The sequence below is a fragment of the Borostomias antarcticus genome (assembly GCF_949987555.1).
Source record: "Borostomias antarcticus genome assembly, chromosome: 23".
Classification (NCBI taxonomy): Eukaryota; Metazoa; Chordata; class Actinopteri; order Stomiiformes; family Stomiidae; genus Borostomias; species Borostomias antarcticus.
Genome location: NC_140256.1, coordinates 16,032,818 through 16,050,131, shown reverse-complemented (window position 1 = coordinate 16,050,131; position 17,314 = coordinate 16,032,818). Strand labels below are relative to the sequence as shown.

The following is a 17,314-nucleotide window of genomic DNA, read 5'->3' as shown; positions in this document are numbered from 1 at the left end:
GGTCCAGTCCCCTGGTGTCCCTCTGTATTAGTGGTATGAATGAGAGGTCCAGTCCCCTGGTGTCCCCCTGTATTAGAAGGTCCAGTCCCCTAGTGTCCCCCTGTATTAGTGGTGTGAACGGCCGTTGATGTGTGGATGTAGAGGTGGGTGTGGCGAAGGACAGACTGTGGGTTCAAGCCATGAGGGGCGGAGTCATGCTGTTGTAGACGTGTTCTGCCCCTGGGTAACATGCCCTGGACACAGAAACAGCCCCAGCCCTGGACACAGAAACAGCCCCAGCCCTGGACACAGAAACAGCCCCAGCCCTGGACACAGAAACAGCCCCAGCCCTGGACACAGAAACAGCCCCAGCCCTGGACACAGAAACAGCCCCAGCCCTGGACACAGAAACAGCCCCAGCCCTGGACACAGAAACAGCCCCAGCCCTGGACACAGAAACAGCCCCAGCCCTGGACACAGAAACAGCCCCAGCCCTGGACACAGAAACAGCCCCAGCCCTGGACACAGTCAACGACGGCACACACTATCAGTCATGGCAGCCATGCGAGACAGAGACAGAGACAGAGGGAGAAATGAGCTAGACAAAGAGGGATGGACAGAGGGAGAAGAGAGAGAGAAGAGAGAGAGAAGAGAGAGAGAAGAGAGAGAGAGAAGAGAGAGAGAGAGAGGAAGAGGGAGAGATAGAGAGAGAGAGAGAGAAGAGAGAGAGAGAGAGAAGAGGGAGAGAGAAAGAGAAATACAGAGAGAGAGGAAGAGGGAGAGAGAGAGAGAGAGAAGAGAGAGAGAGAAGAGAGAGAGAAAGAGGGAGAGAGAGAAGAGAGAGGAGAGAGAGAGAAGAGAGAGAGAGAGGAGATAGAGAAGAGAGAGAGAAAGAAGAGAGAGAGAAGAGAGAGAGAGTGAGAGAGAGAAGAGAGAGAGAGAAGATAGAAAGAGAGAGAGAAAAGAGAGAGAGAAGAGAGAGAGAGAAGAGAGAGAGAGAAGAGAGAGAGAGAGAAGAGAGAGAAGAGAGAGAGAAGAGAGAGAGAGAGAAGAGAGAGAGAAGAGAGAGAGAGAAGAGAGAGAGAAGAGAGAGAAGAGAGAGAGAGAAGAGAGAGAGAGAAGAGAGAGAGAGAGAAGAGAGAGAGAGAGAGAGAGAGAGAGAGAGAGAGAGAGAGAGAGAGAGAGGGGGTAATGGTTGCGAGTCACAGTGAGATAAGAAGGTGGCGTGTTGTGAGTACAGAGTCACAAAGGACAAAATCATGTTGAGGACCAGAGATGCAGAAAGCCATACTAACCTCTTGGTTCTAATGAATTGTCTACTTTGTCGTTTACGTCAAAAACGCGGTCATGTACCCCTATCGTTTTCACACAGCTGTCTACAACAAGAAATAGAGAGAACGAGAAACCATTAGAGATAAGCCAAATAAAGTTAGTGACATCCCAGCCCCCCTCCCCCCCCCCGCCCCTCAAATCAAACATTCCAAGCCAAAAGCTCATGACATCATTCAGAAACAATGTGCTATGTATTTAGTTTGTGGGGGCGACCTTGAGTGACTCGGAAGGCGCCGGGGAAATAGAAATGTATCATTATTTAATCAACATAATCTGTCTTCATCATTCTCTTAAATGAAGAGAACATGCACAGGACGCCTTAGTGAGATATGGAGCTGACATTCTGAACAGAAGGCAGGTGATTATTCAGCATATGGCTTCAGAGAGATACCATTTTAAGTCTTTTTCTTTCCTAATGTACTTAAGGGGTCACTTTTTATGTTTCCTTCAGTCCACCATGCATATAATGTTAAAAAATACAATCATTTGGTGGGAGAGAACTTGATAAATATATCTGTTTCTGCAACACATATGACATGCAAATTAGCTAAGACATCATCATCATCATCATCACACTCTTAGGCGGGTTACAGAAACAACGGTAGTTCCTCCCCACCAGAATACTGCCATCTTTACATGAGAAGCAGGGTGGACTGATGGAAACCACAGACTGTAAGCGATCTCTGGTCTGGTGTCGTGTGCCAGATACTTACTTGATGGTCGGACGAAAACTTTGAGCTTCAGGCACGTTTTCCTCCCGTTCTCAGCGATGGTGGAGGCTAGAGAACAAGACAGAGGCAGGTTAGGAGGGCTATCATCGCTGAGTTCTTTAACCACACACACACACACACACACACACACACACTCACAACACAAGACACACACACACTCACAACACAACACAAGACACACACACACACTCACAACACAAGACCCCAGCGAGCTGTTAGTGTGCTGGGGACAGAGCAGTGTTGAAGCAGCGTGTTGTGATCCTGATGGTTCATTATGGTTGTGTTGACTCCTGAATGGATTCAGAAGGGTTAGACACGCTGGGGACAGAGCAGTGTTGAGTTGAAGCAGCGTGTTGTGATCCTGATGGTTCATTATGGTTGTGTTGACTCCTGATGGTTCATTATGGTTGTGTTGACTCCTGATGGTTCATTATGGTTGTGTTGACTCCTGATGGTTCATTATGGTTGTGTTGACTCCTGATGGTTCATTATGGTTGTGTTGACTCCTGATGGTTCATTATGGTTGTGTTGACTCCTGACTGGATTCAGGAGGGTTAGATACGCTGGGGACAGAGCAGTGTTGAAGCAGCGTGTTGTGATCCTGATGGTTCATTATGGTTGTGTTGACTCCTGATGGTTCATTATGGTTGTGTTGACTCCTGATGGTTCATTATGGTTGTGTTGACTCCTGATGGTTCATTATGGTTGTGTTGACTCCTGATGGTTCATTATGGTTGTGTTGACTCCTGACTGGATTCAGGAGCTTTAGACACGCTGGCTGAGGACTTGAGCCAGAAAGCATTTACAGATGGGCTGTGGCACAGCAGAGATACGGTGTGTGTGTGTGTGTGTGTGTTTGTGTGCCTATGTGCGTGTGTACACCTGTGTGTGTGTGTGTGTTTGTGTGCGTGTGTACACCTGTGCGTGTGTGTGTGTGTGTGTGTGTTTGTGTGCGTGTGTACACCTGTGCGTGTGTGTGTGTGTGTGTCTCACTAGGGATCTGCAGGGAAGGCTCTTAGAGGGGATTGCTTTATAAAACAGCCAGCTGTGAAAATGAGAGGGGCGGTAATTGTGAGCCGAGGCTGGAGCAGTGGGGGGGGGGGGTCTTCTCTTCTCCCCCTGGCTTCACCTGGGGGTCTGGGGGCCTGGGGGGGGGAGAGGGGGGGTACGGTAATACTCAGTCAATCAGTCAGTTTCTGGCCTGACTGAACACAGTCAGAGTTCTCCTCCAATACACTAAGTCCAACCTAAACTTGGAGGTGCTCGACACTGCAAATCCTCCCCTGGACTCACACACTCAGGGTGTGTGCCTATGGTGCGTGTGTGTGTGTGTGTGTGTGTGTGTGTGTGTGTGTGTGTGCGTGTGTTTATGGTTTGTGGCAGAGGTAAGTGATGCTTTCCTGTAGAAGCCTCAGGGTGTGAATCTCTGGCTCCTCACAGGGATCTCATGACACAAGACCGTGATCGGATGTGCAGTCTGTGATTTTGACCGTGTGGGCACGTGAGTGAGTGTGTGTGTGTGTGTGTGTGTGTGTGTGTGTGTGTGTGTGTGTGTGTGTGTGTGTGTGTGTGTGTGTGCGCGCGTGTGCGTGTGTGTTGAGGGGGGGGGTAATCTGGTCTCACATCAATCACTGCCACACGCTGGTTAATTGGTTTGGTTGGTTGGTTGAAATGGTTAAAAATACACCTTTCAGTCCAATGTAATAACCCCAAATTAGACTGGGAAGAGCTTCCTTTTAACCTCCCACGTCTGGCTCCACATTACCCTTCCCTTCCTTTAGGACGGAGAGTCACAGCCCTCAGCCCCGCCCCCCTGGGACTTCCCCTTCCTCCTGGGTAGAGGAAGAACTCGTTTTCTGGGCGCCATTTTATGTCAGCCAAGGATCATCCCCCAGCTGATGCGATGAAGTCAGGCGTTACCGTGGCCGCCATTTGTGATCTGTCTCTTCCCTGACCGTTCTCCCTCTCTCCTCCCACCATTCCCCCAGCCGTGCTCCTCTCCTCTTCCCTTATCTCCTCTCCTCTTCCCTCCTCTCCTCTCCTCTTCCCTTATCTCCTCTCCCCTCCTCTTCCCTCCTCTTTCCTCATCTCCTCTCCTCTCCTCTCTCCTCTCCTCTACCCTCCTCTCCTCTCCCCTCCTCTTCCTTCATCTCCTCTCCTCTCCCCTCCTCTCCTCTCCTCTTCCCTCCTCTCCCCTCCTCTTCCTTCATCTCCTCTCCTCTCCTCTCCTCTCCTCTCCTCTCCTTTCCTCTCCTCTCCTCTCCTCTCCTCTCCTCTCCTCTCCTCTCCTCTCCTCTCCTCTCCTCTCCTCTCCTCTCCTCTTCCCTCCTCTCCCCTCCTCTTCCTTCATCTCCTCTCCCCTCCTCTCCTCTCCTCTTCCCTCCTCTTCCTTCATCTCCTCTCCTCTCCTCTCCCCTCCTCTCCTCTTCCCTTATCTCCCCTCCTCTCCTCTCCTCTCCTCTCCTCTCCTCTCCTCTCCTCTCCTCTCCCCTCCTCTCCCCTCCTCTCCTCTCCTCTCCTCTCCTCTCCTCTCCTCTCCTCTCCTCTCCTCTCCTCTCCTCTCCTCTCCTCTCCCCTCCTCTCCTCTCCTCTCCTCTCCTCTCCTCTCCCCTCCTCTCCTGCCCTCTGTCTGTCTGACCAGGTGTGCTTATCAAATCCCCACTGACCTACAAGCCTCTCTCTCTCCCTCTCTCTCTCGCTCTCTCTCTCTCTCACATACACGCACACATACACAAACAGGCCACATCTGTAGTGCTTGCCTTGGCCTCTGCCTCCCCCCGATGATGACACAAGCAGCTCCCTGACGACCCCCGCTCACACGCAACCCCTCCTACGACCTGCCCAGGGCTCGCACGGCAACCAGCGCCTGTCTCAGCCCACTGAGACACAACCAGGGAATGTGTGTGTGTGTGTGGGGGGGGGGGGGGCGAGAGCAGTAACTGTAACAAAATTGAGATATCTCTCATCTTTCTTTTTGTCGTCCGTCCGGTTGAGAATATAGTGCACACGGCACCCCGGGCGTCAGCTAGTATATGGTACAGTAGGTAATAGCTACAGTATGTAATAGCTACAGTATGTATGGTGTATGGTACAGTATGTAATAGCTACAGTATGTAATAGCTACAGTATGTATGGTATTCCTGTTGAAAGGAAAAATAAACCATTCTATCTGCTGTGCAGCACTGGGTCCAGGCTGGGTGGAGTCAGAGGAGGAAGGAGACAAAATGGTAAATATATGAGGGTCCAGGTGTATATATGGACACATATAAACACAACTTGGTGCAGGCATGTTTTCCTGTTAACTGCTACAGTTAGGAGATTTGAGGTTGTGACAGGTTTGAGGTTGTGACATGGCCACAGCTCTTTTCTGTCCTGTTAGCTTCTACAGTTAGGAGATGGAACCATGTTTGCGGTTGTGACATGGTCACCGCTCTTTTCTGTCCTGGCCACACAGTGAACTGACCACCGACATCACTGCTCATATTTCACCATAGTCTCAAAACTCACCTCTTCAAGAAGTACTACCAGGATTGTCCTTCTTAAGCACCTATAGGTTTTTTTAGTTATTTACTTTTGCACTTTACCTTAAGCACTAGATTCTACTCTTAGTCACTTATTTAGAAAAGGTTTGAGGGTGGATGTCATATTGTGGTGGATTGAGGGGGGATGTCATATTGTGGTGGATTGAGGGTGGATGTCATATTGGTTGAAATTGGTTCGAACTACTGTATGTAAACACACATTTAGTTTTACATGAAAACATGACTGGATTTTGATTGAGTACTATGGCAACCCGGGACTCTCACAGCCCAAAATGTCTGCCTTTGCCACAAAATGGCTGTGGGACTGCAGTTCCCAGAACCCCACAGGTTGTGGGTTAGAGAGCTGAATGATTACCTGGGCTGATTGCTGAGGCAGGTGTGGACAATCAGCCACGTCCCCTCACCAAAAACTGGAAGACCCAGGCCAGAAGCCTGGGAGAAGAGGGGTAAGGCAGAAAGCATGCTGCCTCGTGTGTGGATTTTTCTGGCTATTTTCTACAACTTGCTTCCCTTGTGTCTGTGTGCCACTGCCATTTTGACATTTGTGGTCTTCCCTGTCCCCTGGGTTGCCACAATACCCCCAAAAAATCTATGAGGAAGTGTGCATGAGGAATAAGGAGGAAGATGAGACTCCGTTCTGAGAACCGTTATCCACCGCTTCTCTCGCCGTTCTAAGAACCATTATCCACCGCCTGCACAGGATGACAGCCGTGTGCTCTGAGGAGAGAGGAGGAGCTGAGAGCCATGTGCTCTGAGGAGAGAGGAGGAGCTGAAGAAGGAGCTGACAGCCATGTGCTCTGAGGAGAGAGGAGGAGCTGAAGAAGGAGCTGACAGCTGTGATGTGCAGAGAGAGAGGAAGCAGAAGCAGCATGATTGTTCAGAGGTGTGAAGGTGTGAAGCCAGAGAACATTCCTTCCCTGTTTATTTGGGATCAGCATGCCAGGGAGACTTATTGTTCTTCTCAGGCGGTAACATCAACACCCGCTATCCTGGTTCCAATCAGGACCCCGCGGCCCCAGCCGGACCCTGCTGTCCGGGCCAGGCCCAGCCTCCGCTCCTCTTGTCAAGGGCACGGTCACTGAAGGGATGCCCCGGAAACGGAGGGCGAGGTCGGGTTACTCATCTGAGCGATACCCCCCTCCCCCACCCCCGGCTGGTAACGGCCGACCCCCCACCTCCGATCACTGCATTATGCAGGAGCATTAAGGTGAGAGGAACGAGGCCCAATCCAATCACAGAGGGGCCAGCCGGGCCAGGGGGGAGTCACAGGGGGGCCAGGGGGGAGTCACAGCCGGGCCAGGGGGGAGTCACAGCTGGGCCAGGGGGGAGTCCCATCCGGGCCAGGGGGGAGTCACAGCTGGGCTAGGGGGGAGTCACAGCCGGGCCAGGGGGGAGTCACAGCCAGGCCAGGGGGGAGTCACAGGGGGGCTAGGGGGGAGTCACAGCCAGGCCAGGGGGGAGTCACAGCCGGGCCAGGGGGGAGTCACAGCCGGGCCAGGGGGGAGTCACAGCCGGGCCAGGGGGGAGAAACAGCCGGGCCAGGGGGGAGTCACAGCCGGGCCAGGGGGGAGAAAAAGCCAGGCCAGGGGGGAGTCACAGCCAGGCCAGGGGGGAGTAACAGCCGTGTCGCCATTCTGGGGAGTGCGCTTCTTTCGGCCCACCGGCCCAGCGCAGACACTCAGGAGCGGAGTCATGTGACGCAGACGCACAATATATGTAGACGTCAGCCTGCACTTGTACTTATTCAACATAACTATGTCATGTTGGATGTACGGTGGTCTATGAGGCTGTAGAGAGGGTGGGCGGAGTCAGTAATGCTGGTCAAAGAGCCGTTGTAGGAGCCATGTTTGTGTTTATTATTTGTAGTTGTTTGGGTAAGGTTATTATGAATTTGTTATTGGTTATGTGGATGCACTCACTGTTGTATGGGCACTTAGGTGTGGGAGTGACAGTGGGCGTGTACCTGTAGCTGGGGCCTACTAATTGCTCTAGCCTGTGCACCTGTTGGGTTTGTTGGTAATGGTGGGGTGAGCACGGGGAAAGAGGAGACTATTTGTTTACCGCAACACTCTGCACTGGATAATATTGCCTCACCTTGCACTCGCCTACTTATAATGCAGAAACTGGTCTGGATTGACATGCGATGTGAAATGGAATAAAGAGGTAAACGTTTATAGCAGACGCAGACGTGGATTTGTTGTGCGCGTAATTCAATGGACAATTTCCCTTGCTTAGCCTACCGCGGCTGTTTTGAAAGTTGGATCGCCAGTCAGCCGCAATAGCCGTTATTCTCCCTCTGACTGAGTCTTCTAAGGGGCTTTCATGGCCAGTGAGTCACAGACAAACTTCTAGTTCCAGCACATCCACAAGCTTGATGCAATTACAGATAAGCGCAGCAAAAAAAATGCGGATGATAGGCTTAAAATCAGAAAACAATTATTTTGGAGAGAGAGTTGGGGAGATAAGATTATTAGAATGATTTAATCGTTTCGATATCTCAGTGGGAGAGCAGGAATGAATCACAATGGATTTTGGTGGATTTTAGTGAAGTGTTGAAGTATTGTGTTTTAATAATACAGCTTTACTTGTAATGTTCTATAGTGCACAATGGTATGAGGTAGATGTCTACAGACAACACCACAGGAAACTATTTGTCTGTCTCAGTGTCCAAAAGATAACCTCTCTCCATTTGAGGTCTATAGACAAATAACCATATATGTGCGTTTTTGGGGAGCACTTGATCAGTAACAAATATACATACCATACTGGTAATAATATTTTGTGTGAATGATATACATCACTTACAAGTACACAACGTCTTCTATGTAGTGTTGTGCATTGAACCCTCTTATAATGTAAAAGTCAGAAGATATGGAGATTATGAAAAAGTTGGCAAATGGCACGTACATATGGTTTTTGGTCTGAAGGCTTCATTTGCTTGCCTGTTGACTGTTTACCTAGCATAGTGCACACCCACTGTTTACCTAGCAGAGTGCACATCCATGTTTACCTAGCAGAGTGCACATCCACTGTTTACCTAGCAGAGTGCACACCCACTGTTTACCTAGCAGAGTACACATCCACTGTTTACCTAGCAGAGTGCACACCCACTGTTTACCTAGCAGAGTACACATCCACTGTTTACCTAGCAGAGTACACATCCACTGTTTACCTAGCAGAGTACACATCCATGTTTACCTAGCAGAGTGCACATCCATGTTTACCTAGCAGAGTGCACATCCACTGTTTACCTAGCAGAGTACACATCCACTGTTTACCTAGCAGAGTACACATCCATGTTTACCTAGCAGAGTGCACATCCATGTTTACCTAGCAGAGTGCACATCCACTGTTTACCTAGCAGAGTACACATCCACTGTTTACCTAGCAGAGTGCACATCCATGTTTACCTAGCAGAGTGCACATCCATGTTTACCTAGCAGAGTACACATCCACTGTTTACCTAGCAGAGTACACATCCATGTTTACCTAGCAGAGTGCACATCCACTGTATTCTAATTGCACAGAATGTTCTGTGGTGACTTGATGTATACAGTAGCTCCTAGCGTCGGTGCCATTGGCTGACAGCTGGCCCCGCCTCCTGATGTCCCCGTCATATATGAAGCCTCCTCCCCCTTCGCCATGTGCATGGAGAGAGGCAGGCAACTGGAGGATTCACTTTAAAAACCATCATCAATCCCATGTGTAAATGTGAATCGATACAAGTATTGATTCTCTGGGATTACGGCCTTTGCATCTTGCCCTGCCTGAATATAGGCCAGGTTTACAGAGTACCGCCACACACACACACTCACACACACACACACACACACACACACACACACACACACACACAGCCTACACCCACAGAATGACAAACACAACTCACTCACACACACACACACGTACACACACACACACACACACACACTGGCCGATACGCTGTGCACTTTAAGAGGTTATGGAAGTTCAACTAGACTGAATGTAGCACAAATTAAGGTTTGTTTTAAAAACAGATGGACGATACACAGACCGTGCTTAGAAGGCGATGCCTACACAAATATCCAGTCTGTCTGTTCTCTCTCTCTCTTCTGAGGGAGGTTCCCCTACCAAACACTGGACCGCTCCGATGCCAGGATGGAACAAGTGAAGGCCTACACACCTACACACCTACACACAACATAACACCTACACACCTACACACTACATAACAAGACACTAGAGACTAAACACTATCAACTGGACCATTTCTAGTTGATAACTAGTGGGACTTGGACTCAGAGAGAGCAGACCTCCGCCCCCTGGCCTGCTTCCTCTACCTTCCTCCCACCACCCCCTCTCATGTGCTGTGCTCTCCTACTGGACCACCCCCTCTCATGTGCTGTGCTCTCCTACTGGACCACCCCCTCTCATGTGCTGTGCTCTCCTACTGGACCACCCCCTCTCATGTGCTGTGCTCTCCTACTGGACCACCCCCTCTCATGTGCTGTGCTCTCCTACTGGACCACCCCCTCTCATGTGCTGTGCTCTCCTACTGGACCACCCCCTCTCATGTGCTGTGCTCTCCTACTGGACCACCCCCTCTCATGTGCTGTGCTCTCCTACTGGCCACCTCCCACCACCCCCTCTCATGTGCTGTGCTCTCCTACTGGCTTTTTCAATTGGTTACTGTAGCACCACCTGTAGTTTCCTCTTTCTGCTTGACATCTTTCCTCTCCAATTTACAAAACGTTGCTCGTTTTGTGAAGACTTCACATTCATTAACAGCCAAGCAGAGCAGTAGTGGAAGGAGGAGTGGGCTGGTTCAGAGTCTGCAGACAGTAGTTTACAAGATGTACATTTGAGATGGGAGTTATACAGCCAATGACATGTCAAATCTATAGTCTATAGGTGAAATATAGTTTTCTATGAAGTCAATCATTGTAATGTGCAGACACTTTATTTTCATCCACCTGAAAGTGTCTGCAGTTAACTTTGAATGCTTACATTATCGTTTAAATGCAAGTTGAGATACTAGTCTATATAACAGGTGTCACTGTGTTGCTTGGCAGTATTGTCTTTACGCTCACTTGCCCATGCTGGGTTCGATCTTGGCTGTACAGACATCATCACACTTCACACTAACAGATAGTATACATAAAGCATTAAACATGGTAATTTAGCGGACTCTATTGAGGTAGCCTACAGAATGCATCCCTTCAACGATCCACACAAATGAGAAATATAACGTTATGGTGCATTCCATTTGTCTCGGGAGGTGCGAGTGAGAACTGGCAATGGTCACTCCTGAGGTGAGCGTTACAGCTGCAACAGCTGATCTCGTTATCAACAGCTAACTAGTAGCTCTAGCCTTTGTTAGCAAACAGGTTGATAACGCACTAAGTGGTATTGTGCGCACAAAACACCATAATCAGCAATAGCTTTAGCAGCTTGTTTGTCGCTCTCTACACTGCAGCCAGTAGTCTCGTCAGGCGCAAGGGGAAATTGAAGCCTTCTGTACACTCTACGACTGAAAAAATCTTAGATCGGGGATCTCTTCCCACTGTGCGACCGGGACCATACGACCATATGACGTGTGTATTCACACTATGCGATTTGTATCCACACTATACGATTTCTGTCAGCCCCGATTACGCCCACGATTCATCTTGGCTAAACTTCTGTGATCTCCGATCTACAACAAAAATATCTGACATGCCAGATATTTTGTCGGGAGGTCGTAGCCTCATCGTAGATCGTCGTAGCAATGAATCGCAGATCGTACACCTTCTCACACTGTGCGACTTGCGAGTCCCGATTTTGCATACGATGAGCTACGATTGTCTGCGACAACCCACGACCACCTTACGACCTCAGAATCGTGGGTTTTATCGCACAGTGTACATGCGGCTTTAAATATTGCTGATTTAAATAATAACAACACTGCTGCAGCATCATCTTTCATCTGCCGGACGGAAAAATTATGGTAGGCGAGCTCTAGCGTTCTACCTTCCGGATCGAGCTGAAAAAGTTAATAGACACCAGCCTGTTGACGCGAGCATAACTGATGTATTATAAGAAGTGGATAAGGCATGCAAAGATGGCGGCCCATTCAATCCAATGAAAGTTGCTCAGCTCATGAAGCAAGCCCCCATGGTCAGGAACAGCCAGTTTTTGGCGTAGTGGTCAAGCTCGGTATTGCAAGTGGCGCCAAGAACCTGCAACCTATGAGGAAACTGAAACCTAAACCCCCCACTACATTGAAGTTACAGTAATATGGGTACTGTAGAGCCACCTATGAATGAATCATGGTCAAAATTTAATGGTGAGTTCCTTGGCCCATGCTGCACCCCTCCACCGAGTTTCATGCATATCGGGCCGGTAGTTTTTGTTTAATCCTGTCCACCTACAGACACACACACACACACACACAGACAGACAGACAGACGGGGGCAAAAACATTACCTTCCGCCCTGCGGGGCTTTGCCCCTGGGGCAGAGGTAATAACTAGTGTAGAGGTCTTCACGGGTCTACCCAGACCGAAAACCCGAGACCCGTGAGGGTCGGGTCCAAAATATTGCTCTGTCTCACGGGTACGGGTCGGGTCTGGGTCTGGGTCGGGTCTGGGTCGGGTACGGGTCGGGTGTATCATACATTGCCGCGGGTCTCGGGTAAACACATCTGAAACTGATTTACCCGTATGGACCCGCGAGGACCCGATGTTTTAAAAATAAAAATACATTTTAAAAAGGGGGGGAGAAATTTCCAGATCCATTTAACCTACTGGTCATCTGTATTGAATTACGTTCTAAATATCATCTGTTGCTGCACACTGAGGCAGCGCGTGCTTAACGTTCCGGCCAATTGAAACTCAGTAAAACCTGTGCGCCTAGCACACAGACCACCAGCTGGAAAAAAGCGGAACTTTCAAGTTACTTTGTGTGCCTTTTTGTCATCCCTCAATTAGGGAAATGATAAAGCAGAGAGATTAAGCATTGGCCAAGTTTAGAAAATCCCAAGAACCAGATGCCTTTGAGCATTTTAAGAAATATAGGAATCTGACACAGGAAAAGATTAAGACAAATAAGCAGAATTACTACTCCGAACAAATAAAGGATAATAGCAATGATCCCTCGAAATGATGTCAAAGACTGAAGGACCTAGGCTGTGGTGGTAAATCAAATAGTAAGGCCAATGAGGCAAACATAGGGTTACATACTGACAAGGGTATAGAGTTTGATTAAGACAAAGTAGGAACCATTTTGAACACCTTCTTCACCTCTGTTCCCAGCAGCCTGGTTTCCAAATTACCAGACAGGACAGGAGAGTATGGTACTGACTTTGTCGCCCAACACTATAGTAACCTAGGTGTTAAGGAAGGAGCTTTTTCTTTTAAAATGGTTACAGTTGACTACGTTGGAAAGATGCTAAGGGAGCTTAATATTACCAAGGCCACTGGGCTGGATGGCATTAGTGCTAGGTTCTTAAGAGATGCATCGACTGTTATTGACCCATTTATAACTCATATTATTAATCTATCTCTGGAGAAAGGTAATGTGCCTAATGATTTTAAACACATGAAAGTAACCCCAATCTATAAAAAGGGAAGCAAATCAGACCAGTCTCAATTCTGAGTGTGACCTCCAAGGTTTTTAAAAGAGTTTTACACAATCAGATGTATGAATATATATGTAAATGTAATTTATTGTATGAGATGCAGTCTGGTTTTAGGACATCATGCTCAACAGACACGTCTTCTGTATCTTACCGACTTTATTAGGAATGAAATTGATTTAGGGAAAATGTGTGGTCTTGTTTTACTACACCTTCAAAAAGCCTTTGACACAGTCGACCGTAACATCTTGCTGTCGAAGATGAAGGCCCTTGGGCTAGATGACTCTGCCATCAGGTGGCTGAGGTCATATCTGTCAGGGAGGGACCAGCGAGTAGACGTCGGTGGAGTTCTGTCTGAGGCCATGGCCATTTCCTGTGGGGTTCCACAGGGCAGTGTGCTTGGGCCATTGCTCTTCTTACTTTACATCAACGACATGAAAGCTGCCTGCTCTAGCCCCTTGTTTTTATATGCAGACGATTCAGCCATTCTTGTATCACACAAAGACAAAAATCATATACAGGAGATTTTAGCAGAGAACTTAGATAGGGTCAAGACCTGGCTATCTGAAAATAGGCTGTTACTGCACCTAGGCAAGACCGAAGCTATATTAATGGGTTCTAAAATTAGGTTGAGCAAAGAGGACAAACTTGTCATAACTACTGGAGGGGTAGAAATTGCATCTCAACCCTCGGTCAAGTATCTAGGCTGTATCCTAGATGGGACTTTAGGAGGCGCCTCCATGGCACTAAATGTTCTGTGGAAAATAAATGCCAGAACTAGGTTTTTAGCTAGGAAATCCACACTGCTAAACAAAGATTGTCTATAAATTTTAGCCTCATGTTTAATTCAGTGCCACTTTGACTACGCCGTCAGTTCATGGTATTGGAGTCTCAACAAAGCCCTGAAACAGAAACTACAGGTAGCACAGAATAAACTAATCACAGTAGTCCTGGGTCTTAACCACAGAATAAACTAATCACAGTAGTCCTGGGTCTTAACCACAGAAAAAACTATTCAGAGTAGTCCTGGGTCTTAACCACAGAATAAACTAATCAGAGTAGTCCTGGGTCTGAACCACAGAATAAACTATTCAGAGTAGTCCTGGGTCTTAACCACAGAATAAACTAATCACAGTAGTCCTGGGTCTTAACCACAGAATAAACTAATCACAGTAGTCCTGGGTCTTAACCACAGAATAAACTATTCAGAGTAGTCCTGGGTCTTAACCACAGAATAAACTAATCACAGTAGTCCTGGGTCGTGTGGGGAAGGCTCAGTGGTTACCAGTTGAGGGTTGAGTCAGGCAACTCCAACTTACTCTGGTCCACAGGATCCTAAACAGTAGAGCCCCGAACTATTTTAACAACTATTTTAGGAAAATAGCACATGGTCACAACACTAGAGCTAGTGGGGGAAATGTAGCCCTCTACAAGCACAAGACAAATACAGGAGGAATATCTTTTATCTATGCTGGTGCTGTGGAGTGGAACAAACTACCCCTCTCCATAAAAGAAGTGGAAAGTGCAGCAGCTTTTAAAACAAGGATCAGGAAACGTATTTTTAGCGACGTTCCTGTATAAACTATGTGTCCAATGAGTGTGGATGTTACATTACTCTGGTAATGAGTAACTCAATATGTTGTATTTATTATTTGCATTTTTGCACTTGTATTGTATTATTATTATTTTTCTAATAGTACAATTGCTCGAAGCACTTTAAGCTGATGCCGGTCTCCACTTGGACTCCTTGTACATCAGGGACAGCGATGGAAATAAGTCTTGGACTTTTCGCTTTTATCCCTGACGTTGCAGACATACTGTATGTTTTTATATATACTGATTGTAATTGCTTTTGTCAAATAAATCAAATCAAATAAAAAAAAATCATTATCCCTATCTATAACTAGCCTATGTTAATAATAATATGTATTATTATTACTACTATGTTAATGCTGCAATCAGACTGTGATGGATTAGTAGTGTCGACTTAAGTTAATGCCGAATTAATTATATTGGCTACAGGTTTCTTCAGTTAATTCTCAACTATGAAAGGCTGTATAGGTTATAGGTCTAGACTAGGCCCACTGTCAAATTGTATGGAATTGCAAGTGAGAAGAATGGAATTTCCAGTGAGAAGAAATCCACCCATGAAAAGGGCACATTGATGGTGGTTCGCTCATGATGGTTCGGGTCTGATTAACCTCGGCTACGTCTCTGTTTTTTGAAAATTAATTTATGCAGGTCGGTTTCGCATGAGAAAGCGGTCCTTTTCGGAACGGGTCCACATTTTTTGACCTCTGAAGACCTTTAAACTAGTGCACTGATATGGATAGGATTTGATTAATGGATTAACATGACCCCAAAGTCCATTTCACAGGGGTGCGAGTCTCAGTGAAGATATTTACGCGTTCACAATCGTCCTCTTCTCTCTCAAGAAGCAGAGCGAGAGCTGCAGGGCTAGTGTGTGTGTGTGTGTGTGTGTGTGTGTGTGTGTGTGTGTGTGTGTGTGTGTGTGTGTGTGAGAGAGAGAGAGAGAGAGAGAGAGGACAGATGTAGGGCCGCGCCCTCGGTGAACATCATTAACCAGATGCTGCTAGACTTAAACACAATGGGAGTTTGAGGGGAGGTTGAGGGGAGGAGGTGGGGGAGGAGGTTGGGAGGAGGTTGAGGGGAGGAGGTTGAAGGGAGGAGGTTGGGAGGAGGAGGTTGAGGGGAGGAGGTTGGGAGGAGGTTGAGGGGAGGAGGTTGAGGGGAGGAGGTGGGGGAGGAGGTTGGGAGGAGGTTGAGGGGAGGAGGTGGGGGAGGAGGAGGTTGGGAGGAGGTGGGGGAGGAGGAGGTGGGGGAGGAGGAGGTTGAGGGGAGGAGGTTGAGGGGAGGAGCTGGGGGAGGAGGTTGGGAGGAGGTTGAGGGGAGGAGGTGGGGGAGGAGGAGGTGGGGGAGGAGGAGGTTGAGGGGAGGAGGTTGAGGGGAGGAGCTGGGGGAGGAGGTTGGGAGGAGGTTGAGGGGAGGAGGTTGAGGGGAGGAGGTTGAGGGGAGGAGGTGGGGGAGGAGGTTGAGGGGAGGAGGTTGAGGGGAGGAGGTGGGGGAGGTGGAGGTTTGGAGGAGGTGGGGGAGGAGGAGGTTGAGGGGAGGAGGTTGAGGGGAGGTGGAGGTTTGGAGGAGGTGGGGGAGGAGGAGGTGGGGGAGGAGGAGGTTGAGGGGAGGAGGTTGAGGGGAGGAGGTGGGGGAGGAGGTTGGGAGGAGGTTGGGGGGAGGAGGTTGAAGGGAGGAGGTGGGGGAGGAGGTTGAGGGGAGGAGGTGGGGGAGGAGGTGGGGGAGGAGGTTGGGAGGAGGTTGACGGGAGGAGGTTGAGGGGAGGAGGTGGGGGAGGAGGTTGGGAGGAGGTTGAGGGGAGGAGGTGGGGGAGGTGGAGGTTGGGAGGAGAAGTAAGACCACACTGTACGTTCGGAAGTGTTGTGATTTATGACTGGTTATTGGTGATTATCACCCACCCATGTGTGTGTGTGTGTGTGTGTGTGTGTGTGTGTGTACAGTAGGTCTCGCTATACCACACTGTAAGTTCGGAAATATTGTAATTTATGACTGGTTATTGGTAATTATCGCCCATCCCTGTGTGTGTGTGTGTGTGTACAGTAGGTCTCACTATACCACACTGTACTGTACGTTCGGAAATGTTGTGATTTATGACTCGTTATTGTTGCCCACCACTGTGTGTGTGTGTGTGTGTGTGTGTGTGTGTGTGTGTGTGCGTGCCTGCCTGCGTGTGCCTTTCTCGGTCGTCCTCGGCCTATGGAGACAGCTGCTGCATGCATGAATCATTCTGGGGAGGAAGATTCTAGAGAGGAACCCGGTGGCCTCTCTTTCTTTCTCTCTTTCTCTCTTTCTTTCTCTCTTTCTTTCTCTCGTTCTCTCTTTCTTTCTTTTTCTTTCTTTCTTTCTTTCTTTCTTTCTTTCTTTCTTTCTTTCTTTCTTTCTTTCTTTCTTTCTTTCAGTCTTTCTTTCTTTCTTTCTTTCTTTCAGTCTTTCTTTCTTTCTTTCTTTCTTTCTTTCTTTCTTTCTTTCTTTCTTTCTTTCTTTCTTTCTTTCTTTCTTTCTTTCTTTCTTTCTTTCTTTCTTTCTTTTTCTCTTTCTTTCGTT

At 48.3% G+C, this 17,314-nt stretch overlaps 1 protein-coding gene across 1 annotated transcript in view; it reads right to left on the bottom strand.

Moving 5' to 3' along the window:
* Positions 1-1,269: 1,269 nt before the first annotated feature.
* LOC311324422 (ephrin-A5b) overlaps positions 1,270-17,314 on the bottom strand; it is a gene marked incomplete at both ends in the record, with an annotated part of 68,593 nt that continues 52,548 nt past the window's right edge. The window contains 2 exons of the mRNA XM_084456877.1: positions 1,270-1,355; positions 2,025-2,090. Coding sequence (XP_084313003.1) covers positions 1,270-1,355; positions 2,025-2,090 — 152 coding nt within the window. The remainder of the gene's footprint in view (positions 1,356-2,024; positions 2,091-17,314) is intronic.